Here is a 25,371-nt window from a genome sequence, read left to right as displayed (position 1 = left end):
AGAGCTGAATACTGACAAAGCTATCTTTATTTTGTATGCATGTATCTCAATTTCTTTATAACTCTACTTAAGAATCCATTTTCTGCAAGTGGAACTGTTCCAGAAGAATAGAGAGGCACTCCCCAAGTGTAGCACAAAGGTTATATGTTTTCTGCTATTTATTGTTTGTCTAATATTACCCTCTCCCTTTACTTTAGCTCCCTGCCTCTTTCCTGGCTCCCTTTAAAGTCTTCTGCAAACACATAACTAATTCCTCCTGCACATCTTGGTGACACTGAGGATTTCCTGGTTCAGCTAATACACATAACACTTCTAGCCAGAGCTTCGAGGAGACAAAGAGGAGAGAATCACCCCAAGCACCTGGACCAAGGGAGAACCATTAACTTCTAGTGAATGAGGCAAGGGTATATTTGAAATATTCCTCTGCTGACCGGTAGAGGGAAGTCATGTAAGTAAGAAGCAGCCAGTCCAGTGCAATTTTGCTATGCCCATTCCTATAGTTCTTCAATTAATTATTCTTCCAGCACAGCTGGGTGGGTGCAGGCATGTACATGTCAAGCTCAGAGAAATTAGGAAAGGGGAAAATTGCAAGAAAAAGGTAGTATCAGTCACTAGATCAATGAGTGTAGCTGGAAAAATCAGATATATTTTAGAACACATCTGTCTTCAGTTCTGAAACAGCAGCTCACATGTTCAAAAACCTGCCAGATTTTCCAGCTACACTCATTGATCTAATTAAAAACAAACCAAAACTTGTCTGCCTACAAACAGATTATCACAGCTGCAGTAAAACAACTCCAAAGAAAGGCTCACGTGAGCATCCATGATGACCAGCCTAGCCTGTGGGAAAGCAGAGCATGGACCATATCCCTAAGCTGGCTGTAGAGGAGATACACCTAGTTATAAAGAGGAAGCAGAGAAGCTGAGTCAATAAAGAAATACATGATAGGATTAATATGAAGTATCTACCCACAGTGTCAAAACTTCATAATGTGGCTTAAAAACAAAAAGTCCTCCCAAAAGCCAGACTCTCTTAAAAATGATGGGGAAAAGGGAACAGTGAGGATTCCCACCCTACAGGGAGCAGCAACAGCCCTGTGAAGCCGCAAGGGTTTGCATGAAAAGCAGATGGAGCGGGGACTCAATTCCCATCGCGGGACTGCTGTGAGCAGCTGCTTAGTATCCCAGAGGGAGCAGGAGCAAGGTAACACTCAGATCTGAATTGGCAGTCTCCCCTACTCTTAAATACTTTATCTATGCGAGTGCGGTATCTGTGACTCACACACAGCAACCCGCTGAGCCCCTGCTGCCGTGGGGTGGGGACAGCACCAGGAGAGGCACATCCCTCTCTGGGCACAATCATCCCAGGACAGCCACATCTTCAGGCATGCCTGACTGCTCAATTTGACTCGAGCCAATGATATAAAGGGAGAAAAGACACTAATAGATTTAGACTGAGACGCACCACTTAATCCTTTTTTCCCCATCAGTAAGCTCTCTTTCTTTCCCTTCATAGTAGGCATTATGCAAATCAAGAGTCCCCTGAAGTGATATTTGCAACTGCAGGATCATACAAGAAAGGGCACTATGCTTCTTTGCCAATTCAACCCCCTGCCCCTACTATTCTATTTCAAATAATACTATACTCATGGTAAGTACTAAAAATACGTACTCTACCATTCAAGCATTATGTTCTTAAATGCCACTTTGTTCAAGGGAAATAGTCTTTGTTAAACATGAAATTCACTGGGAACAGAATTTATGTTTCAATCTGATTTACTGTATTTATATATATATATGGCTTTTTTCCCCCAGCTGATTACATCAGCTAATGCCATGCAGCTAAAGCAAATACTTCAGGGAGACTGTTGATAACTTCTTGATAATGTTGAGTATCATCAACTACTGCCTTGTATATGAACTTTACAGCCACTTCCTGAGGCTTGAACGATGCACAGTGATAGGGTCACTGGCAAAAGAAAAAAGCTTATATCACAGTGCTATCAATGTATGTGCTGTGATCACCAAAAATAAATGGGTTAGCCAATTTTAGTTGAAGTAGCAACACATCAAATTAAGTGGCAGGACACTGAAACACAAAGTTTTCCATGGAGAAGTAAACATCCTCAGAGACCAAGGCTGACTTTGACAAACATTCCTCTAGGGCACTTGACAGCAGTTTAAATAGCTTTAACTTAAACCACTGGCTGACTCCTCTCTATAAAAGAGGTGTGATTTTCAGCAGCAATGAAAATGACCATCACCAAGAGAGAGATATTTAAAATCCATACAGAGATTCACTTTCCTACACCCTAAGCTCTACTTCTTTTTCACAGAATAAAATCACAGAATATTCTGAACTGGAAGGAACCCACAAGGATCATCCAGTCCATCTCTCAAGAGAATGGCCCTTACAGAATAACCTTGGCATGATTAGCACTATGCTCAAACCAACTGAACTAATCTTCTTTTTGCTAATTTTTGCAAGGTTGAATGCCACACCAAACATCCAGCTTGTTGTTTTATTCAGAAGGATTCTTCTTCCAAAGAGAGAATTGGTTTCTGTTTCTCAGCTCTCAATGTTAGTATTTTATTGCCATGAATTATTTGGGATTAGTAATGAAGTGTGGATCACAGGGCCCGGAGTTCCTCACAGGGGGTGTCTGCTCTGCACTCTGTCATTTGTTTCCCAACAGCATTGTTCTCACTTTATTAGAAAATATTCATTGCAGCTTCTAATTTATACAGAGTCCCAAGTGATCAACTGAATATTCCCCCCATTTTCTGGTAACTGCATCTATATTTGCTGTGTAATTTTAGGCAAATGCAGGACTCACAGTTCTACTGAAGTTAATGTGTATTGTTCTACTGAAGTTAATGTGTATTGTTCTAATGTCCTAGAAAATTCAGATATCAAGTGATACATCAAACACTTAGTTTCCCTCTTTCATTGCCATGTCCTGCAATGTCACACAGTTCTCACCTCATCTTTTCCAACAATAAATTTAATCCTTGACATAAATGACTGTTTTGCTTCAGTGTTTGGCCCTTAGCTCCTACAACAGCAGTGCTGATGCCAGAGAAGATGCAATACTCAGGTGCTTCCTCAGCTTATTTGAGGCATCAATACAGAGAGTTTTACTGTGTGACTCATGACTAAAGCTGTGTTGAAGGAAGGAAGGACAGAGGGAGGTCTGTCCAGCACAATCTCAAAGAAAATCTGCAGAATCATCATCAAAACCATCCTGCAAACTTGCAGTTCTCACTGATCCCATCTGGCCTGATCCAAAGGCCACTGGATTTTGGATTTGGACCAATATGCAGACGCCTTTGTCCAAATCCCATGTAGAATAAAATGTTGGCTGTCTTTATTGGCAGAGGATTTAGCAATAGGAAGAAGTTCAGTCCAAACCCTTTCTCCATGTGTGGCTGTTCCATGAGTTCCTAATTCACAAGGGCTCAATCTTGACCCTACATCCTCCTGCTTCTACTGCAGGATCATCTGGCTTTCCATCAGCACAGCTCTGGTAAGTAACTCACACAAGGCATGGAGTAGCTGAAGCAAGATGTTTAAAAGAAGATCTCCTCGCTGCTTTGATAGTCAGTTATTATCTAATCAGCATGGCAGTGCTGGGAAGGTTGTAGGTGGTTCTGTAACCCGTCATGCCAAAATGTGAAGAGCAGATAATTTTTATTTCATTATGCTTTTGTTCTGCACAGTCTTCAATATTGTCAGAGTGTTGTTTGAACTTCAACCAATTAATGAAACATGAACTGCTTATTAGGTGACCCAAGAGGTCTCTCCCCTACGATCCGTGAATACCAAATCAAAATCAACATGTTGCTGGTAAATGCATATGCATTAAGTCTTTCAAGACATCATGGCTAAAATAGCTAATAATAAACCTCACATCATTCTTGAGAAAGCAGAACAGGAAGGGAAAAGAAGCCAACAAAAATAAAACATGCTTCTGCAAAACACTGCCTATGCAAGTTAGCATCAACTACATGATCAATAGGTCACCATTATGTACGGTATTTACATCTGATCTGCATTACTGCACTGCTGTGCTGAAATGGCCAACAAGGCTCGTATCAGCTAGCACTTCCTTCATTAAAACCTGCCTTCATATAAAATTTACCTTGATTTATGAGTTTGCATTCAGTGCTGTACATTGGAATGTAACACTGCCAAACTTTCTACAGTGTTCACCTGCTGGTTGTAGAGCAGAGATATTTCAAGATGAAAACAAACTAAAGATGGTTGCGGAAGGCTTATTATTATCAAAGAATGGAAAATAACAGACTTGTGCGTAAGGCCAGCCTTCTGCTACCATCATGTCACTGTGTATTATCATTTTCTGTTACTGAAAAGTAGTCTACACACCCTCTATTTCCTTAATCATGGACTTACTAACTCTTTCACACAGACACACACACACACAGACCTACAACTACTCTTTTACTTCCATTACTTAAAAAATGTTCAGGGTGGTTTTCTTGGTATCTGCTGAATAGAAACTTATCTGGGTTTAGAATCTGGAATTTCAGGTGTTTCCACTTTCTTTCATATGTACATATTTTAGGTTCAGATAGGCTCATATCCAAGCTCAGTCCAATCCAGAAGGTGAATTTTAGCTTCTCCATCATTTGAATGTTAATTGTGTGGCATCACAATAAAACCACACATGCTCCTTGAAGGCATGAAAACTCCCTCCTGACCCTTAAAAAAACCTGTCAGTTATTGCTAAATATAAACCTGGTTAATAACAAGTTCTATAAGCAATTACACAGCACAGAGCACACAGAACCTTTCCTCTTACTTCACTAATGCTATATGCTTCAAGGAAACACTGAGGAGTGGCAAATTCGTAGTATGAAATGAGAAATTTTCAGCCAAGAGTTTAGGAAAGGAGGCACAATAGAGAAGGTGAGCAGAAAGAAATACTCAACAGGAATGGAGAAAAAGGGGCTTCATTCGATAAACAGATTTTACCCTTTCTGTAAATCTCTTTGCGTCATTCACCACTCTGAAGTTGTACGACTTTGAGTTCTTCTCAGCAAGTAGCCCCTTGCTCCTAAACATTTAGCTTTGGTCTGTCCAATGACTGCAGATTTATGCACTTGAACTCTTTCACTTCCTAACATTCTATAAATAAGCCCCATCTGGTCTATCTCTCCTTGTGTCCAAGTCCCTTCTCCCCCCAGCGTAACTCATACAGTCTCAGTTAGCTAATGCCTTCCTTTAAATAAACCAGACTTTTCAAAACTTGATGTAATGCCTAAGCTCTTTATATCCTCGAAAGAAGACTCTAACAGCTGCTCACTGTTACTATACACTAGATCAAGTATTAGGAGATGGATCTATCAAAGAGGTCAACTCCCTCCTGACACTACATTAACTAATCTGCTGCTATTTTAAACTTTGCTTAGCTTTGTTATTACTTCTACTTCACTGCACCACTTGACATAGACATAGTGCATTTCATAACCCATTTACCCAATTGATCAAGATCGTTCTGTGAACAACCTCATCCTTCTAAATTTTACCCATTCTGCCTATTTTAGCATCATCTGGTAACACATGATAGCACAGTATAAATCATGAAGAAAATGTTAACACAAATCCAACCCTCCAACTACCTGCTTTTGGCCAGAAAAATAAATTTGTCTCTTTTCTTCATTGTTTGCTGTATAAGAAACAAGGGAATACTCTAGCTCATTTCTTTATTCCTGCAAGTCTTTTTAATCTAGGTCTTCCTATTGACTTTGCCACAGCAACTCCCATAACTGAAAGGATTACTCTCATAGTTTGATGCTTCCAGAATCAAGTCCCTGTTCTTTACCTGTCTTAATAATTTATTACCAAACCTGTATATGCAGAGTATGTAGAATAATACATCCCATGAAACTTTGTTAAAAGTCTCTGAAAATCCCGATATGTCTTCTGCTTCCCTCCTATCTAGATCAATATTTATTTAATTTAAAAAAGGAATCCAATTTGCTTGACATGATTTACTTTCCACAAATCTATGCTGACTTGCATTATGATGCTGGACTCTTATTAAACTGTATGCAACTGTAGCTTTATGCTTGCTAAAAGACGTGTTTTTGAGACTGCATTTATAGGCAGCAGGATCCTATGAGAGGCTGCAATGCCCAACAAGGAATTCACCACATTCTTATTATCATACTGGTCAGTTATTTTCCAGCTTGAACTGTTTTCCTTTAAAACAGCAAAACAACATAGACCCTCCTCAAATTATTTGATGCAAGCTCTTATTTCTGACATGCATTCACACTGCAAATCACAGCCATGTACTGGAGTTGTCCTGTGCCCAGCACTGTACAGTTCCTATGTAGAAACTGTCCTCAACACCCAGGGAGTTTAGACTGTGGCAATGGTCCCACCACTGATCTTATTGTTGGGTCTCCGTGAGAAGCCGGGCCAGACCACCAGAGGCAGACAATCAAAACGTCAACAGCACGTAGTTGTACGAAGGAACAAGCAGCTGCAGGGCTTCCTTCTGGCTTGTGTTCATGTCCCAAATAATGCTCCACACTGTTCAAGTGACCCTAGGCAGGCTGTTCCTCCTGTGATGGCATGAAGCCCCTCCATCCATGCCACTGCTCACTGCTCTGATCCCACACTTCACCAGGAGACTGATGCTCCGATACAGTGAAGTGCTGCTGTCTCAGGGTATTGTCTGCAGCACCCTGGGTCCTATCTGCTCTGATAATGGGCGGTGCTCACTTTAGCAAGCCAACATGCCAACAACACATGCCCCTTCAGCACTCATCTCCTAAGGCTGCAGCTCCCTACTCTGCTACTGTCACTGAATTCTGCACAGCTGCCTGGGGTAAGTTCTGTCCAGTACTGATAGAGGGGGCAGAACCCTCTCTGCTTTCTCATTCATTCCAATTTGGCAGTTACCAAAGAATTTCCAAAATCTCATCCTACCAATGCACATTTTCCCAGCTATTTGTGCAATGAAGTTTCCATTTTTATTCTTCCTCCCCTCCATTTCCTCTTACCACGCACTAACAATGCACTGAACTGAGCTCTTACTGATTTTTTAGAGGACAATTTGTATACATTCAATAGTCAGAATGGGCTGGAGTATCTTGGTATGTACTTGCCAGACTGGCATTCATCAGGACTGTGAAACAGAACAAAATCCCACTGCAGTAATGAGGCTTTTTAACCCCTTTGTGACAGCAGAGCTAAATGCCCTTTCAACCCCATGTATAATGCCATCAGCTGGGCACAGAAACACAGACCTACCCAGTTCCAACCATGACATGAATACAGAATTTATTTAGGCACTATCAAGCTGTTTGTGGTATTTCTCCTCAAGTACCCTACCTTGAACTCCATAGGGGTGTACTTCTCATTCTTGGGGGTTGTGTTGCCCTTGTAATGGAGATGGTTGGGAGTGGTTGGGTGGATAACAGTGGACTCTTGGGACTGCCTCTGGCAGCGCTGGCAGTACACGTAAATCACAAATGTTAAGAGGCTGGAGCCGAAGAAACAGGAGACCCCAGTGGCAATCAGATGGATGAGACTAAAACCTGCAAGGGAAATGACAAGAGATGCTATTTTTAAAGAACAGCCCTTTTCCTTCCCCTGACAAGACCACAGGTGCAAATCAGAGCAGTGACATCTTGGGATCAACATTAATAAGCTGTTGAAGCCAGAGTCTTACGTTCTAACATAAACTGACATAATCTCCCTGCAAATCGGTCTCCCCACTGCAGCTCTGCCTTGTGCAGTTTAACAGGTTCATGCATTGTTTTCTCAAAGCTCCCTCCCTGTCTCTCCTCTCTACCCTCTATTGATATTGAAACTAAACATTATGTGAAGCTGACAGCTAAAGAAATGAGCCATACAAACAATGCACATTAATGGATTCCAAAGCATGTGCGTGTCATGGAAATAAGGGGATAAAAATGCTCAGTGTTTCTCTGAAGGGGAAGGAAGGGAGGGGAAAGCCTTTTTTGTCGGCAGCCCAAAATGCCTATGGGACTGTGTGTGGGGTGGGGGAGACACACATTCCTCCCCCTTGTAATCCAAGTGTGCTCAGCATTCTTGCTTATTCATGGGATGGCATTGCCTTGGCCGTATCTGCACTACCTCTGAGGTGTATTTGTACTGCTAGCAGTGAAACAGGGGTCCTCTGGAGAAGAGGAAAGATAAGGTGGACAAAGGAAAGGCGGGCAGTGCTTGAAAAACTCTTCTTTGTTGGCTTTCTCCACAAATTGCAGAGATAGGAAATCAGTTGCAGGCAGGTGCTGGCGGGGTAGCTACAGTGCAAATACTTCAAACAGAAAAACTCCTGGACTATAAAAGCCTCCTGCAGAGATCTCTCCACGCAAGATTGCAACAGCACCCTTCAAGGCCAGCACTCTGGAAGGAGCTGTAGCTGGGCATCCCACACACGGGAAAGTACCTAACTTGCAGCTCTGACTGGTGGGGGGAAGGCAAAGTCAAACAGCACTCCTTGTTCCTCCCTCACCACACTGAGTCTCACACCCCACAGTAAAACCCAACACCAACTGATCTCCACTGACAACAAGTAGTGAGCCTTAGAGCCACCAAGTTATCAAAGCAGCCAGAGGCAATGTGGGATGGCAAAACTTTATAACCCTGTTGTATTTTGCTATGTGCAGGGGGGCCTATACGAAAAAAAATCAGCTATTTAACTACAAATGCTTCTGCCTTTCCTCTGCCTTTGCTCTGTCATCTTTCAAACAGGAATGACGGAGGCCTCAGAGCCCAAGGGGACCCCCTGACCGCTGGCCCCAGGGCAGCTGTCCCAGGGGTCACTCACATCACCTCAGTGGCAACTGCAGCGGTAAATTTCCCGTAATACTTAAAAAGCCAATTCATTTGGACAGACTGCTGTGTTGACTTGACTGTGTGCAGGGAAATGGGACTACTCAGAGAGTGGCTTTAAATGAGACTCATTTTCAGTCTGATCACGGTGTGCAGTTTTTTGGTGCCATCTTACATTTTTAGTGATATGCTTTTCAAATAGCAGATTCTGCCCATTTGTCAATGGCTCTCATCTAATCTTAGTTAAAAAATATCCTCCTGATTTTAAAAAGAACAAAACCGATAGAGTTCTACAGCAAAGTAATGCACTTCAATCATAATTACAGCAAGGAACATACAGAATTTATTAGACTGATGAGCTACATTTATTTTTCAAACCACCTTATAAAATTCCATTGCAAGATTACCAGTTTCTATTGTGTTTTGGATGATTGTCCAAAAAAACCCCAGCAGAAATATTATAATTTCCTACTAAATGTCACAAGACTTTTTCAAAAATACATTTCCTTTCTAAAAACCTCTGCTTGCTTTGCATCACTCACGAGACCTAAAACACAGAATATGCAACTGTGTTCAGTAAAGCCACATGACATGCTGCCACATTCGTCTCCTGCCCAGCTTTGCTTATATTGCAGTGAATGTTTCATTTCACTGCCACATTTGCAAGTCACAACATAAAGCTCTCTTATATTTCACTCTCACCTCTGAAACACCCATCTGATTTTTCAAATGAGTTTTGGCTTTATCTTAGGGGGAAGAAAACCAAATTATTTTGTTTGCAGCATGTGAGTCCCCAGGGGGGAAGCTTTCTGGTTCATCACTTTGAAAATATGGATTTTCTGAGATGCATCAACAGAATTTCTATTGATTGGTTTCTTTGCCAAATATTGTAGAAGGCTACATTAATAAATAATATTAGCTATGGTAAAATGTAGATAGCAACAGCAAATACAGTGGTGATTGAAAAATGAAGGAAATGTGGGTACAGTGCATAACAGCAGAGTGCAAGCCATAGCAAGGGGTCCTGGAATTAAAGCAGAACCATTGCACCCTCTGAGGGAGAAGGAGTGACGCAGGAAACCAAATGTTACATTGCAGGGGCTGAAATCTTAATTCCATTGACTGCCCTCAGTTGCAAACTGAGAAGCCACATTTCCATGCCACAGGTGGCATACCTGTTTTTGCCATAATCTCTACAGGGAGAAGAGATTTTGGCAGCCTGAAGATCATCTAGATTTCAGGAAAGCAGGGATGTGATGCTAGCAGGAATTGGCACGGCCATTAGTGTGAAACTAGCATTTTAAAACATTAAAGGAACCTGCCATTTTCTTCAGTCTGCATTTTTACCATAGGGGCTCCCAGGGCAGTGGAAAAGTGACACTAATGACTGGATCTTTCCAGGTTACATGCAGAAAAGAGACACAGTTTCTGTGAGAGGTGAGAACTTGAATGAAAGGAAGTGCTTGAAGGACAAGTATAAACCTCTAATCTTGTCCTATATCAGCAAAGGATCTGTCTAAGAGACCCTGTTCACTGAAATCTTTATAGGTTATTTAAAAACATCTGCCTCCAAACAGCTGGAGGCTTACAGTGGTGAATGGGGAATAACCCTTCCACCTGAACCATTTACCCTGGAGGTAGAGAGACACAAGCAATTGCTCTCTGGTAATTAATGACCCTCAGTGGCCAACTCAAACTTCCAAATAAATAAAAATCTTGGAACTGACAAGTGGACATGCAATACATTCTTCCAGTCTGACTCAGACAGCAAGACTCCAGTGGAATTAAGGCTATCAGTGGGATATGAGCTGTATAGATTAATGGTTTGGTTGATACTGCACAGGGAGAAAAGAAGTCAGGTTAAGATAAAAATAAGATATATAGTTAGTGGTACCCTACCTCCACAGTTTGTGCTCTCGTCAATGCTGGAGGCTGGCAGGATCACTAAACAAAGAAAAGATTAGAGAAAGTTGTCATTTTGCCATCCTTTTACTTCTTCAAGTAATTAAACCCTCTGTACTCCAGACTCAAGGTGCTCATATGTTCTGCAGCAAGCTGAGAGTCTCTCTAAATTGAATTATAAGCTCATGGTTTGAAATACATGCAACAAAACCTCCGTAAAGATCTTACAATTCCAGTACTGTTACCTGATCACTCTTTAGCTTCTTCAATATAGGGAAAAGATAGTAGCTGAGAAAACCATGAAAAAGAATACCATTGCCTAGAGATCTCAGATTTTTAAGTCAGTGCACTGTAATCCAAAAAAAGAACATGGGGAAAGGCATTTTTCAGTCTAGATCCGTATCAGATATTTGCCTGAGAGATTCAATTTCCAGAAAACATAGGGTGGAATATGGTGGTGACCATCTGTCCATCAACAGTGTTGCTCTGTTAGACCCTGGATTAATCTCCCACCTTCACATCCCAATTTTCTCCATCTGCCTCACCTTAATTCTTCACTCTTTTGGGATGCTTTTTTGATACCTGAAATCAAGGACCTTCTGTTACCTGTATGCATACTGAGAACAGAGACAATTTTTATAACCCAGCCTAAGACAAACTATACAAGGTTAAAAGCTTCGATGCAGTTGAAGCAATACTAGTTATTTGTTACAGATCAAGGTAATTCTGTTTAAAAGAAATGTTAAGCTGCTTAAGGGAATGTCTTTTACCCTGTGCCTGCCACAAGGGAATTTATAACGTTTGTCTGTTTTCTTGTTTTTCTAGAAGCATCCAAGCCCAAATTATAATAGAGAAGATCTCAGCCTAGTTTGACAGTCCAGGCACAAGCTGCTCTCCTGAACTGGCCCACCCTCTCCTCCTGGATGACATGGTACATACCAGGAATTTCATTATACAGGCAATCCTGGTACTGAGTGCTGTTTCCGACGCACTGGGAAGAGTCCGGGCTGTGCACCTCGCAGTAGCGGCTGCGGTACTGGATGCCCTCTTCATTACACAGGCTCCACTCTGACCACTCTGACCAGCCACCTGAAGTCCAGGGTTAGGACAACACACATACAGCGTCACCAAGAAGGAAAAAGATGCTTTGTAGATACCACACTTCTCCCACGCTGAAGGATTCTAGATCCTGGCCTGGGCCTCTCTCGCACATCTGATCCAGGGGTCCTTAGTGGATTTAATTTTCTCAGTGCAAGCATCACACCCTACTTGTCAGGTTGTAGCTCTCCTAACATGGACTAAACCAACCCTTGGTGGAGCACTGCACAGAACCAAGTTGCCTTAAAAGCTCCTAGATAAGCTCTCTGGTTAAAGACATACAAGGAGCAGGGTGGGGCAATGTTGCACCAGGACCTCCAAATTTTGATGTGGCCTGCCAGGGATACCTCAAGCAGCCAGCACAAATTAGAGCACTAACAGTTTTGCTGAGGTTCCTAAGGGCAGGAGTCAGCCTGCACTGGATCAGAAATACACAAAGGTAGTTCAAAACCAGCACAGATCTAAACCCTATCCTCTGAGTTGTAGCACATGCTGATCTGCTGTCTGTGAAACAAAACGGAAGGATCCCCTTCCCTTGTACAAATTGCTGCCTCATGGCCCCTTTTGTTTGTCATGTCAGCTTCCACACAGAAGAACCAAGCTCCTGCTTTTTCTAGTACTTGAAAGGGATCAACCATTAGCAAGATTTTGCTTGACCGGCACCAGAATGCCAGAGCAAGAACCAGTGAACAGGCAAAGAGAAAGGGGATGCATTGCAGTTAACGCTGGACTGTCTCCTTTTTCCCTGGCTCAACAGACATTGACTGAATGGCCAAAAAACTCATAACTGGTGGTGTTTCTGATTTGTTTTATAACATTTTGCAGCTGTGCCTTGCTCCCACCACCATGGAAGCCAGCTGGAGCAGGGATGAGAAGTGGCTACCTTGGCAGGGGTGCGTGTTGCAGAGGGCCTCCTCTGTGTGCAGCCCGATGCAGATGTCCTCCCCGCTGGATGGAGCTGGGTTGGTGCAGGTCCGTGTGCGCTGGTAGTGCCCACCCCCACAGGTGGCTGAGCAGTGAGACCAGGGAGTCCAGCAAGACCATGAGCCTTTCACTGGAGGGCATTGAAAAGCAAGCACAGACAGGTAGAGGCCATTGGTTACTCCTCTCACTGTGACAAAGCTGGAGACCCCCAATGTCTCACCTTCCACATCCACCCTGCCCACACTAGCTAGCAGTTTCCTGCACCCCAGGACATTTGGGCCTGACAAGAACTTCACATCAAGAGAGGGTACAAATCCACTGTCTCCTGTGGATGCAGAATGCGTCTGTGCAGAAAAAGATTCTGCATCATAAAGTGCCAAAACCAGAAACTATTCTTTGTTGTAGTCATTAATATTCACTGAAATATTCTACTCCATTCTATTCCTTTCCTTTTTATAAAACAGCATTGCTATTATTACTATTATTATTATTACTAGTAGTAGTACTACTACTATATTGTCTCCTGAAGCTTCATAGCAACAGCAAATTTACTTGGGAAAAAAGCACTGTAGCACCTAAGTGGAGCTTATATGGGATCTTTCTGTGGGAGGCCCAAGTCCTCTAGTCCCAGCCGTCAGGAAACAGAAATTCAGAGGCTTTATTTATTGACCCTGCTCATTGCATGGGCATTGGACTAGGTGACTTTAAAGGTCCCTTCCAACCCACACCACTCTATGATCTAAGCATAACCCTGTAAGAGATTAATAATAAAACTATGGAGGGACTTAAGATCCTTGAATCACCCACTAAACTGCCTGGTTCGCAGGTCCACATGCCATCAAGATAATAACCTGGTGACTTAGAGTGAAATAAACCCAGGATTTGTGTATACACATTGAGTGAGGCAGGGAAGGAGGGAGACACAGAGAAATAGTAATCATGCACTCGGAACAGATTGTAAAACATCAGTGTCCAAGGGGAGAAAACAGCACAGAAAAAGGGCACAGACATTAGTGAAAAGCCACCAAGAGCTTCCAAAATAGTACTAATAGCTGCCTTTATAGTGCTAGAATTATTTCCTTTTTATAGGCCATAGAGTGCAATATTTGACACTCTTGCTATGCTCTTGCTGCACATTCTGATCGTATCTGCATTTGAATTTTATCTTTGTATTGAATTTTAGAATCATAATAGTACTACTATAATAGAGCATTTTCAAGTGTAGGCCACAAACTGTATTGCCAGAGGTAGATAATTGCTGGAACTGCAAAGAGGCAAGGTAATTTGTGTAAGATCACTTAAATTTAGTTTAGACACTTATTACAGAGCAAGGAGAAGGATAAGTGAGAGAGAATACAGTAGTCAGTGGTCTATTACTACTATTCTGGACCAGGAGTGCAACATAAACATGAGGACAAACTCGAAAACCAGGAAACCAGGCAAGAATACTCCCTGCTGGCTGTGCAGGAAATGGTAACTGATGTCAAGAGTAGATGCCCATCGCAAGAACAATACGTAAGCAGGAGAGGGGGAAGAAACAAGTGTTCACAAGAAGAACCGCCACAGCAAGCATCTCTAAACAGTATTAAGCCACATTTATTAAGCCTGCCTCCTCATCAGGGAGCAGATGAACCATGATGCCCTCCACTGGATGGAGCATCAAACCTTCCTGAAGCAAAGGATTGCTCTAAGCCACCATGCTACTTCCTCTAGAGGATGTGGCTGTGTTACCCTCTGAGCCGAGAAGAAACCTAAGTCAGCACTAAAGATCACATACACGGGTCATTACAATAGCTTTAAAAAAATAAGGAAAGTCCCCCAAACGAAAAACAAACAAACAAAAAAAAGGCAGCTTAAAAATACTGATTTTTTTTTTTTTTTTGCTGTTGTTGCTCTACCATTAAGATTCGGGAAAACACCTCTGAATTTCATGCAGGAAGATGATCATGGTTACCTGGGCAGGGGTGAGGATTGCAGTCTTGGTACTCCATCGCTGACCCCACACAGGGCAAGCCACCATTTTTAGGTTCAGGGTTTGTGCATGTTCTCTTCCTGATCCTAAAGCCCAGCTCACAGTCCCTGGAACAGGAAGACCAGGCCCCCCAAAAGGACCAGCCCCCATTGATAATCCGTGCAGAGGTCTTACCAGTCTTGAGGAGGTCATCAACAAGAGCTTCAAGGAAAACAAACAAGACACCATAAGATCACAGATTAACCAGTTGTTGGGCTTTTAGAAAGGGGTTCAGCTCATGAATACAATCAGGATCTATGTGCCCTGCAGAATAGCTTCTGTTGAAAGCCCTTGGCAAGAGTTTTTTTTTTTCCCAGAGCTACAGCTAAGCTAGACAGAAAAAGAAATTTGTACCATACAAACTGAGTTTACTGATAACCCTGATAAATGACCTCCCTGGGCAGCAAATTGTGGCAGTCCAGACTGTGCCCTCAAGATGCTGCCTTGCATCACAGCAGTACTGCAGGGAACAACCTGAGAGACAGTGCACAAGGGGAGCTCCAGGAAGAAAGAAAAGACACACTGTCCTGAGAACTGCTCTTCTCTTCTTTACACCCTCATTACTTGCCTGTTGTCTTTGGGGCAGGAGCAAGAACAAATCTATACACTGCCATAAGCACAGAGCTCACAACTGTCTGTCTATGTCACAGGGTTCTCCCCATCGCTGCCCCTCTGCAGTGACACCAGTCCTACATGTCAACACTACTGCAGACACAGTCTTATTGTTCTGAGAGGATCCCCCTTGCACCACCACACCCAGGCCTGCCCCATGGTCCCTCAGAGCTGGCAGGACGTACAGTCAGTGTCACACACTGCGGAGCCATCGTTGGGGCAGAACCGACTCTCGGTTTTCTTCCTCCCGAACTGCAGCTCATGGGGGTCTGACAGCTGGGCCCGGCACGTGTAGCGGAAGCGCTGCTCCTGGCGGGCACCGCTCTGGGTGATGTTGACAGGCATCCAAGGGGTCCAGGGTGTGTTCCTGCGCACCTCCGGGCAGCTCTCCGGGTTGCAGGTTTTATATTCCTGCCAAGAAGGAAAACCACTTCCTCCTTACTTATTAAACAGCAGCAGCCTAACTGGCAGAGGTTTATTTACACTTCAGAAAGTAAGGGTTACCCTCTGGATCTAAAACAATCCCCATCCACCTTCTCTGACCTCACAGGCACAAGTCAGTGCTGGGCATGGCACAAAATATGGTGACTATGGAGGCAGTGGTGGTGCATAGCTTCAGGTGGACGTCAGGGGTAAACTGTGCTTGCTGGTTTTATGTCTCCCTCAGGTTTGTGTTTCTTTGCTGACTCAAAATCCTGTGGGGCTTCGACAGCTTGGTTCATTATGGGCAGAAGAATAATTCAGGCAACAGATAATAATAACAGCAAACAAGTTTTCTGCTCTGACCCTGAGAGGCTGTTCTCAGGTCAGCGTAGAGGAGCCCCAAGAGGACAAAATGTCAGTAAGGTTTATTCCTTGTAAGTTTATTTGTTTATTTTTAATATGGGTTTAGAGTAGATCTTCTTACAGCTATTTTAGTTTGATTGGCTTTTCAAACTCTCTAGTGAAGGTTATGAACCATTTGCCATCCTTGGTCTACAGCAGCCATTGAACACAGACAACATTCTGGCTGGCTGGGAATGGGGGGATTTGAGGGTTTTACAATTCTCGTCACCAGTGGAAGGAATTCCAGTGATAAACATTTGTGTTCTTGATTTAAAGTAACTAAATAAACAACTCTTTTCTGGCAGAGGGGAAGAAATGCAATGCTTCAGGACTTCATGGTTCTAGCGTAAATGCCAAACAGCTTGTGAAGAAATGGGAGGTTCCAGATCAAGTCTGCTTACACTGAAAGGAAACCCTACAATCAATTAAAAAGGCTGCATGAAACAGCTGCCGGAACAGGAAAGGGAAAATAAAAAGAGCAGATGGGGTGTTGGACCTCGTTTACTCAAGTATGACAGTGCAACTCATTTCTGATGTGTGTGTGGCCTCCTTGACTCAACAGGATAATTCTTGGGAGTGGGACAGAAGAAAAGAACATCTATAGAGCTTTCAGGTGAAGGACTTGATATCAGCCTACAGAGGCCTAAGGAAGTACTCTGTACACCAGTCTGTCCGTAAATCTGCCACCCCTCTGTTTCCAAGTTCATTTCAGCATCCTCTCCAGCAAAAGCTGAGGACAGCATTTTCTTCTTGCTTGAGAAATAAAACCACAGTGGAGAGAAGAGCTAAATATCCTGTTCCTTGATGCTACTGTCAACAGGTGCCCCTCGTGCAATGTCAGTAAACAATACATACCACAGCACAGCCTGGACATGTGTTTCCATTTTCACAGGACCTCTGCCTTGAATGAATCCCTCCACCACAATTCACGCTACATTTATTCCAAGGTCCCCATGAAGACCAAAAAATCGGTAATGGACATGGACTGTTCTCATTACAGAATCTGAAAGAAGAAAGAGCACTGCTCAAAAAACTCCATGTCAGCACATCCGAGGTACAAAATGGTGCGAGATGCAAGACTGCACACTGCATTTGGGCACAACTGATGCATGCACAGAGAGCCAGCAGAGACTGACACAATGTCAGATTAGCAATATTCCTGTCCATGGAGAGAAATGTAGCCTTTGTACCAAATGAGGGTGGTTAATCAGGCTGAGCTCGGTGAGACAGTTGGAGTGAATGGTCGAGATCAGGTTTTCTCAAGTGCTCTGTCTCAAAACTTTTCCACAAACACTGAGTCCACAAAAGAGCTCATAAACTGAAGCCCAAGTGTCACAAAAAGGGAGAGTGGATAGTAAATATTCTAAATGGGATGACTGGTGGGAGGACAACTCAACAGTCATCTGTCACTAATGGCAAGTGCTAAACACCTGACAATCTTCTCTTCACACAATCTGGCTTTTACTGCTGCCTCGACCCTAGGAAACTGGAGTTTGCAACCAGATGCTATATGCATCTAAAAGCAGGCCCTACGTGAATGCTACTTCATGTTCTGTGTCAAAAGTAACTGTAAGTTTGTTCAGCTTTTTAACCAATATTGTTCTCAAATTTAATCACACAGAACTGCAATTTACTCAGAGGTAGTCTTCAAACCCAAAAAGGACCATTGTGAATGGACACAAATCAAACCAAACATTAAAATGTCTTGAAACAAGGCAATGAAATGAATTGGTCTTTTTATTCTGAGAAATGCAGAGACATATGTCTTAGTGACCACTCAAGGGACAAGCAACAGCCTATTGCCAAGTAGAGGTGCCCTTTAATGAAATGTCAGGCCTGGAAAGAAGCTGGGATGCCTTCAAGCATGTGTTTCATGAGGGGCCAAGCTTGAAGAAGCATTATAGTGCAGATGGCTCTGTAGATTCAGCAAGTATTAGGTTTTAGTAATTTTGTGTGAAATTTTCGTAGCTTAGAGGGGAAAAAAGATGTTTTTCTGATGCCATGCCCTACAAAAACTCAACCCTGAATCTGTGAGTTAAGCTGTATTTTGTCATGAACTGCTTTTGGAGCATCAGAACAAGTAATAGAGACTTGGGAATGGTGCAACTGGCAGTGAAAGCTGCACATACTCAGCTGCCACTCCAGGGACAGATCAGAACAGAGTAACTGTGCCTGTAAACTCTACAGTGCAAACAGCAGGCACAGCTTCTGCATTCCGGGAGGAAGTCAGCCCTCTGTGTGGGACAGGAATACTTGTGAAGGCCTGAAGGGTCCTGCTTGGGAGTGAGGGCAGCTCTGAAGTGTCTGATGTTCACAGGCTCACTGAAAGAGAGTGTCCATGCTTGTAAACAGCCGCATGCCTCCCAGGCTCTGGGACTGCTTCTGCTTTCTGCATTGAGCCCAACAGCCTCAATCTGCATTCCCAGCCACCACTTCCAGCTGCCAACATTACAGCCACAGAAATGAACACACACCATCAAGGACAACTCTTACCTTTCTTCCCTGCTCTGTCCAACGCAGACCCTGCCCCCATACCGTGGAGCAGGATTGCTGCAGGATCGCTGCCGGACCTGGAAGCCAATCCCACAGGAGGTGCTGCAGGGGGCCCAGGAAGACCACGGTGTCCAAGCGCCATTTCTAACAAAGAGGGTAAGAGAGAACAGAGTATGGGGGAAGTGTTGAACTCATGGGAGAATAGATTATTCATTTCAACCAGACTTTGTATCAGGGGAGATTTTTAAAAGGGAGTTTTGAAAGTGCTTAGCAGTGGCCTAACTTTCCTCCCTTTGAAGTCTCTAAGAATTGGAAAGGAAGAGAATGAAGACAATGCTGAATGATTTTGAAAACGTCTCCTAGGACTTGCTGGGCAATAGCGTTGTTAGTGTAACTTTGATTGACTATTCCCCCATCATCTTCCCCATGTCTCATAACCCTGCTCTTCTGACCCAATGGCTGATCCCAAAGGTCTATGTCTTGAACACTTCTGCACAAAGAGTTCAGGTTTTGAGTATCGTGAAGGCCAGTTGTGCCAACAGATGTAAAAAACCTACCCTCTGCTAATTCAGTATGTATTGATGCTTTAAATCTCTTACAGCAACACCACTGCCAGCTCCCATGTTTTTATCACAAACCTCATCATATTTTGTATATTCTTATATATAATATTCCTAAAGCCTTCAGCATTGAATCCTATTAAATGGAAATCTCAAATTTCATTAAAAATAACAATAATTGCTTCTAGCTTTCATGGCCACCTGCAGACGTCACTGTACTGTGACCTTAAATCTGTAGAAACCAGAGGCAATTAAGAGCTCAGAGGCAGGATCTAGTTTCATGGTTTAATGAGTGATCACATCTCTGCTGAACAGTGGTAACACAGCCTGAAGCCAGTGTGATGTAAAACCCCCTAGTTCACACCTCAGCGCTGGAGATATTGCCAAAGCTCCTGTGAGAGGCTGAGCACGTGCAGGCGGCTCCTGCCACGCTGCTGTGTGAGGTACCTCAAACTTGTGCTTACACAGAAGCCAACATTTTCATCTTTAAAATCTTGCATCTATTAAAGCTCACCTTCCTCTGATTTGGCAGCACTGGACCTTGAAGCAGGAGAGAAGGAACCATATCTCATCTCTTCTGTGCTGCAGGTTTCATTTCATACGGAGCCAGTGGTAATGCTGTGTCTTATAAAACTGTCTAATCTTGACACTTCAGTGCCTTAAGCCAAAAAATATCTTTTCTGGGGTGTGTTTTTTATAAAGAAAAATCTTTCTAAAAAGTCTAGTCAAAAAACAACTCAGGTGCTCACTGACTTGAAAGCTAAGCTTGAAAACAGATGTTAATTTTCAAAGCATTTACTGAACTAATAACACTGCTGGCAAGAAATATTTCCTGGCATAGCACCAATCAGGGAAGAGGATGAAAGTTAAAACCCACATTGCCCTTCACAGTTTTTGTGTTTTTTATCAACTCTTGCCTGTTCTTGGCAGCTTTATTTCAGAACCCTGTTAGATCTTTCCCCCCTCCTCTTCTTGTTCTCTCATCCCTCTCCCTTCCCCTCTCCCACCCTAAACAAGGTCAAAGAACAAGAAATTCACTCATATAAAAATCCTACTATTCCATTTTATTCTGCTATGTTTTAAACCACCTACTACCTCCCAACTCTTTAACCCAAAAGAAAGATTATATGTACAATCATGAAAAGAAAAAAAATCAAATGCAAGGTTGCTGTTACTGCTGCAAAAAGGGCAAGTAATTTCTACTAAAGAAATCCTCAAAAACCCAACAGCTCTTAACATCTATTTGTGTTTCAGGATTTTTAGCAGATCCACTTTCAGATCTCCAGCTTTCTAATAGAACTCATTTTTAAACATCCTACTCCCTCTTTGCAGAAAGAAATCTCAATGCCGTATGAAGTCAATTAAAGGAAATTTGAGGGCTGAAGCGGATGTAGGATGACCAGATGTCCCTATTTTTCAAACCATGCTGTTTTGTTATGTCTTAAGATTGAATAATCTGTTTTTCATCCCCTTCTTAGAAGCTGCTCCTGCCTCTTTTGCCATCAGAGCAGTGCTGAGAAACCCATCCCACTGGCATGTTTTCCATTTGCCACTGACAGAAAAAGCCTGCCTGGGGAAGGCTTTGCTCAGCCCACGGTGGCAGCACAGGGGCAGGAATGACTGCACACCTTTTGGGCAGCACAGCCCATAACTGGAAGGAGAGATGCCAATTAAAACATGAATATTGCTGAATTTTTGGTGCCAAGACCAGCACTGATCTCCAGGGATGAGTCAAGAGGCAGATGTCCTTAATGGAATTAATGTTTATGGAGAAGATAAAGTAGATTAAAACTGTATTGACCCAATATTTAGCAAAATCCTGGCTGCCCCCACCCTGGTTAAATAGTGTTTACACTATTGCATCATCTTCCCTTGAGTCATGACATGATGTAGTCTGAGGGTGGTGGGGTACCACGGACACAAACACCATGGCTATGTTTGGGCACCCCACAGGAGGACATTTAGCTTCCATACTGCCAAAGCTGAGCTCCAGGCTTCTGTGGGCAGGCAGCATTTGGGCACAAGCTGAGCTGCCTGTGCTGCTCCGGCGCCGTCCCCGGGCCGTCTCCCGAGCCCGCTCGCTGCCAGAGGATGACGTGCTGCTCTCACCTGCCCAGCAGACAGGCTGTGCTGCAGACAGGTCACAGACTCGCAGAACAAGGCAAACAAGCCTTGCCTGGAGCTAGGCTCAGCCCTGTCCTTACAGGAGTTGCTCTGAAGGAGCTCTGCTTGTTTTTGGCAATGCGGCCTTGGAACCCAAACTCTGAGAAGTTATGAGCTTTCTGATTTTTTTAGTCTGCTGTTCAGCTGGCTGACAACTACCTCTGCCTTATTCACCTCCTCCTGAGGGGTCACTACTCACTGTACAACTGAGGGAAACCAAGGCACAGTGTAGGGTACAATAATTTGGGGTGCTCATCTTCCAAGAGCCTTGGCTGAGTGCTCTTCACTCAGAGCCCTTGGGTTTCTTCATTTTGCACTGACTTCAAGCTCGACCTCACACACCTCACTTCGGCTGGGATACAATGACATGGTCACAAGGAAGGAGCTAAGCTGTGCACAGACACAACTCTTGTTCCCTTAAGAAGCACAAAATGCTGACGTACCTTGAACAATTTGCAACCTCAATCCTGGCCCCTTCACAGCTGCGACCTCCACAGCGAGGACGAGGGTTGTCACATGAACGTGATCTACACATACAGGAGCCTGTGCTGTCCCCATCCGAATGCTCACACAGTTGCCATGGGGACCAAGGCCCCAGCCTTCCATTTGTTGTCAGGTTTTTCACCTAATTTTAAGAGGAAAAAAAGGTCATTAATAGCAAGTTTACATTTCTGGAGACAGGCCCACAATAGAAATGCCAAACAAAGCTTCCAGGGGGATTAGGATGCAGCTTAGAGGGGAGCTGTCTGTGCTTGCGAGCAGGATTCAAAACAGAGGGTTGTTTTCAGACAATGCCACATCAATATTTACCCTCCAAATTCCACACCACATACCTAACATGTGCACACAGGCACCGAGCCGACCCAGCCAGCACCACACCAGGAGCAAGCATCCATCTGCCACACCACACAACCACCACACTCCCTGTTCCATGCTGCACAGCTTCAGTCTTTCAAGCAACACCACAGCCAATACTGGCTGACCCCACTCCATCATGTTGCAGCCTCTGCAGGGCTTCCTGCAGAGTATTTTCCAAGTTAGTGTTCATATAACCGTAGTGACCAGCTGAGGCTGGGGCCTCACTGAGTTTGGCCCTGTCCAAACGTGCAGTAAGAACTGTCTCCCTTTCTAAGCTGAGCCATACCCTAAATGGCCATGTGGATGAAGAACAAAAAGTGAAGCAGATGCTGATGACTAGCATTAATGCTGAGGATCACATAGTCACCTAAAGAGCAAGAATTCATCTCAAGACAATTTATGGACCAGACCACACTACTATCTGTCCCCTCTGCCCTTTGCTTCATGCCTGCACAGCCCTGAACAGGCTGGGACTTGAGAGCTTCCTGCATGCTGTAATAAAGGAAAAATACAGTAGTTCTGGCAGACCAAGAGCATGAGAAACAGAACTATTTCAGGACTGGTGACAACCCTCCAGTAGACAGTGTGTCAGAGCTTGCTCTCCTGTGCCCTGTTTTAACCAGTGCTGCTAGGGGAGCCCTAAGCTGAGGGCTGGGGGACCAGGTTGCTGGGCCCCTTGTCCCCAAGTCTGTCTGGAGAGGCTGTGTGCTACCTGCTTCTCCTGGGATCACTCCTGGCCACCACTGCCTTCCTGTTACCACTCCACCACTACTGCAGAATCCTGCAGCCCAAGACCATGTCTTGAAAGCTGCCCTGAATACCCCTGCCCTGGCATCCCCTCTACTACTTGTTGAGAAACACAAGGCTGAAAGGGATTGGTGCTGGCCCTACCTGTGTACAGCTACTCCCTTTTTACAGCACAAGCACCATCATGCACTTCTGCCCTGGTGGCTTCCTCCATGCTCCCCACCCCATGCCCCATCCCAAAGTGCCAGGCCTTGCAGGCAGATGGCACAGATGGTGGCTGCCTGCAAGTGGCTCATGCCTGTGGGGTCACCCATGTGGTGGTGGGATGCTCAGCAGCTTTGGTAAAACCACTGCTGAAGGAAACACTGAATTTGGCCTCGGTGTCACACGCAATGAAGGATGAAGGAAGGAAGAGGCTGGGGTCCTGGCAAACAGCCCTGGCCCCAAACCTGAGCCAGTTGCCCTGACAAACCCCACTGTGCCATGTTTCACTGAGCTCTGCTGCCAGCAAGAGCAGGCCCCTGGGCTGCCCCAGGGGGGGAATGATTGTCCCTGCTTTACAGACAAGTAAATTAACGCATGGAGGGGCTATGAAGCTGCTCAGGAGCCACACAGGGAGCCAACCACAGCCATGGGAAGAGTGCTTTCCAGCTCTGTGCTTATTCTCCAAGACTGGCACTATGTTAAACACTCAGAATGTACCTCTGGTGGGTTGTCATCTTCCCCTCTCACCCATCTACAGCAGCATCAAAAATATGCAGCAGTGGCATGGAAGCGATTTAGATCTGATACTGCACTTGTCAGGCTGCAGCCAGGGGTTTCAGGCATCTGCTGTAAGCCTTTGTTTGCAATAGATTATCATGTAGTTGTAAAAATTTGCTCTGGGCTGCAGGTTAAAAGGCAAGATGCCCACAGAGTAGATCCCTGAGCTTTGTAGTTGTTGTTGAATTTGCTGTTTTAAACATTGTTTAAAAATCAATACAGTTGGGTTTCTAAAAGTTGGAGGGGGGGAGTCAAAAGAAGTACTTTGAGACATTTAATACTAGATTTTTATGTCCTTTTTCCTCCTGCCTTACAAAAGCCCTAATCCAAGCATTGCATCATTTCTATTCATTTTTGACCCAGAAAGCCTTGCTGATTCCAGCAAGATTCCTGTTCAGAAATCAATGGTATGATATGGCCTGTGTCATCAATTAAAAAAAAAAAGCTGATAAATAATTATTGGCTCATAAGTGATACTGGGAAACAACCCAAAAATTAAACAAATAAGCAACCATAACCAAAATGCTGAGATTTATAAACATGTCACGCTGTGAGTGTGGGAAGTTTTTATACTTAAGAAATTACATATGGGTTATTATTCCATCTTTAAATTCACAAAAAATATCTTCAAAAGAGCAAACTTGGGAAGTGGGATAAAAACCCACATGCATTGATCTTTTTCAGGAATACCTTTACAAGGCAAATCCTTTGAAGCCCACACAGTGCCCATCAGACAGAGAGGACATCTTTAAAAACACATCTGATCAAATGCCCTTCCCTCACCTGACAATATTGCCAGTTCTGGAATTCTTGTCTTTTATAAACTGCCACACTCACACCAAAGGCCTCATCTTTTTCTTTCTTCGTTGTAGAATCTAAAGGCTCAAGTGCAGGATCTAAAAATTCAGACTGCCCACTCCTAATCCCTGCTACCAGGATATTTTCCATGTTTATTCTGATATTACAGGTAAGACTGAAGCATTCCTAGTTCTTTCAGTTCATCTATTCCTTGTTTTAGGATTCAGGTATCAAAAGCTTATAATTTTGCCAAGCTTTAATTACTTAATCTGGAAGTTTCCATGTTAGCTGTTTGATGTAAGCTGAAAAGTCTTGCAAAGTTTCAGTGAAACTACTTAAACCATTTATAAAATCAAAAAAAAGCAAAAAAGACTGTCCATAAGTAGCAATATTTTCCTTGAAGCAAACTAGTGTTCCGAGCAAGGAACTGAAATTTTTGTCCTTGTAACACCTTTTTCAATTCCCATGAAAAGCCATTCAAAACTGTCCAGGGTATAAAATCCTTGGGACATGGGAAAAATTCTCAGTTTTCAGAGATTCATAGATTTTGATCCCTGCACCCAACGTCTTTTCTCTGCACTGGACATGCTTCAGTGTGGGCGAGAGCAGGATCACCCTGGGCAATGCAGCTCTGAGCAGCTCAGTCCACGTGAATTGACAGCAGGGTACAAGACACCCAAAACCAGAGTGGGGAAACTGCCACTGATTAGTAAGAAAATGAGGTAGCATGGAACAGATGCAATATGACTAAGATAGGGGTTTGCTGTAAACACAGAGTGGGA

At 43.7% G+C, this 25,371-nt stretch overlaps 1 protein-coding gene across 4 annotated transcripts in view; it reads right to left on the bottom strand.

Annotated features, from left to right (window-relative positions):
* The window catches only part of SEMA5B (semaphorin 5B), a 269,546-nt gene that overhangs the window by 14,037 nt on the left and 230,138 nt on the right, over window positions 1-25,371 (bottom strand). For 3 of the 4 annotated variants that reach the window (XM_039554919.1, XM_039554921.1, XM_039554920.1), the window contains exons 14-22: window positions 21,868-22,049; window positions 18,702-18,845; window positions 17,064-17,211; window positions 15,569-15,794; window positions 14,715-14,933; window positions 12,720-12,890; window positions 11,678-11,827; window positions 10,736-10,780; window positions 7,367-7,572 (exon numbers count right to left, since the gene is read on the bottom strand). In XM_039554919.1, the coding sequence (XP_039410853.1) occupies window positions 7,367-7,572; window positions 10,736-10,780; window positions 11,678-11,827; window positions 12,720-12,890; window positions 14,715-14,933; window positions 15,569-15,794; window positions 17,064-17,211; window positions 18,702-18,845; window positions 21,868-22,049 (1,491 nt within the window). The other variant, XM_039554922.1, reaches the window with a different exon arrangement.

Source organism: Corvus cornix, chromosome 7 (assembly GCF_000738735.6).
Source record: "Corvus cornix cornix isolate S_Up_H32 chromosome 7, ASM73873v5, whole genome shotgun sequence".
In the NCBI taxonomy this organism is placed as follows: domain Eukaryota; kingdom Metazoa; phylum Chordata; class Aves; order Passeriformes; family Corvidae; genus Corvus; species Corvus cornix.
Note: the sequence above shows the minus strand (reverse complement) of the source record. Positions and strands in the feature narration are given on the sequence as shown.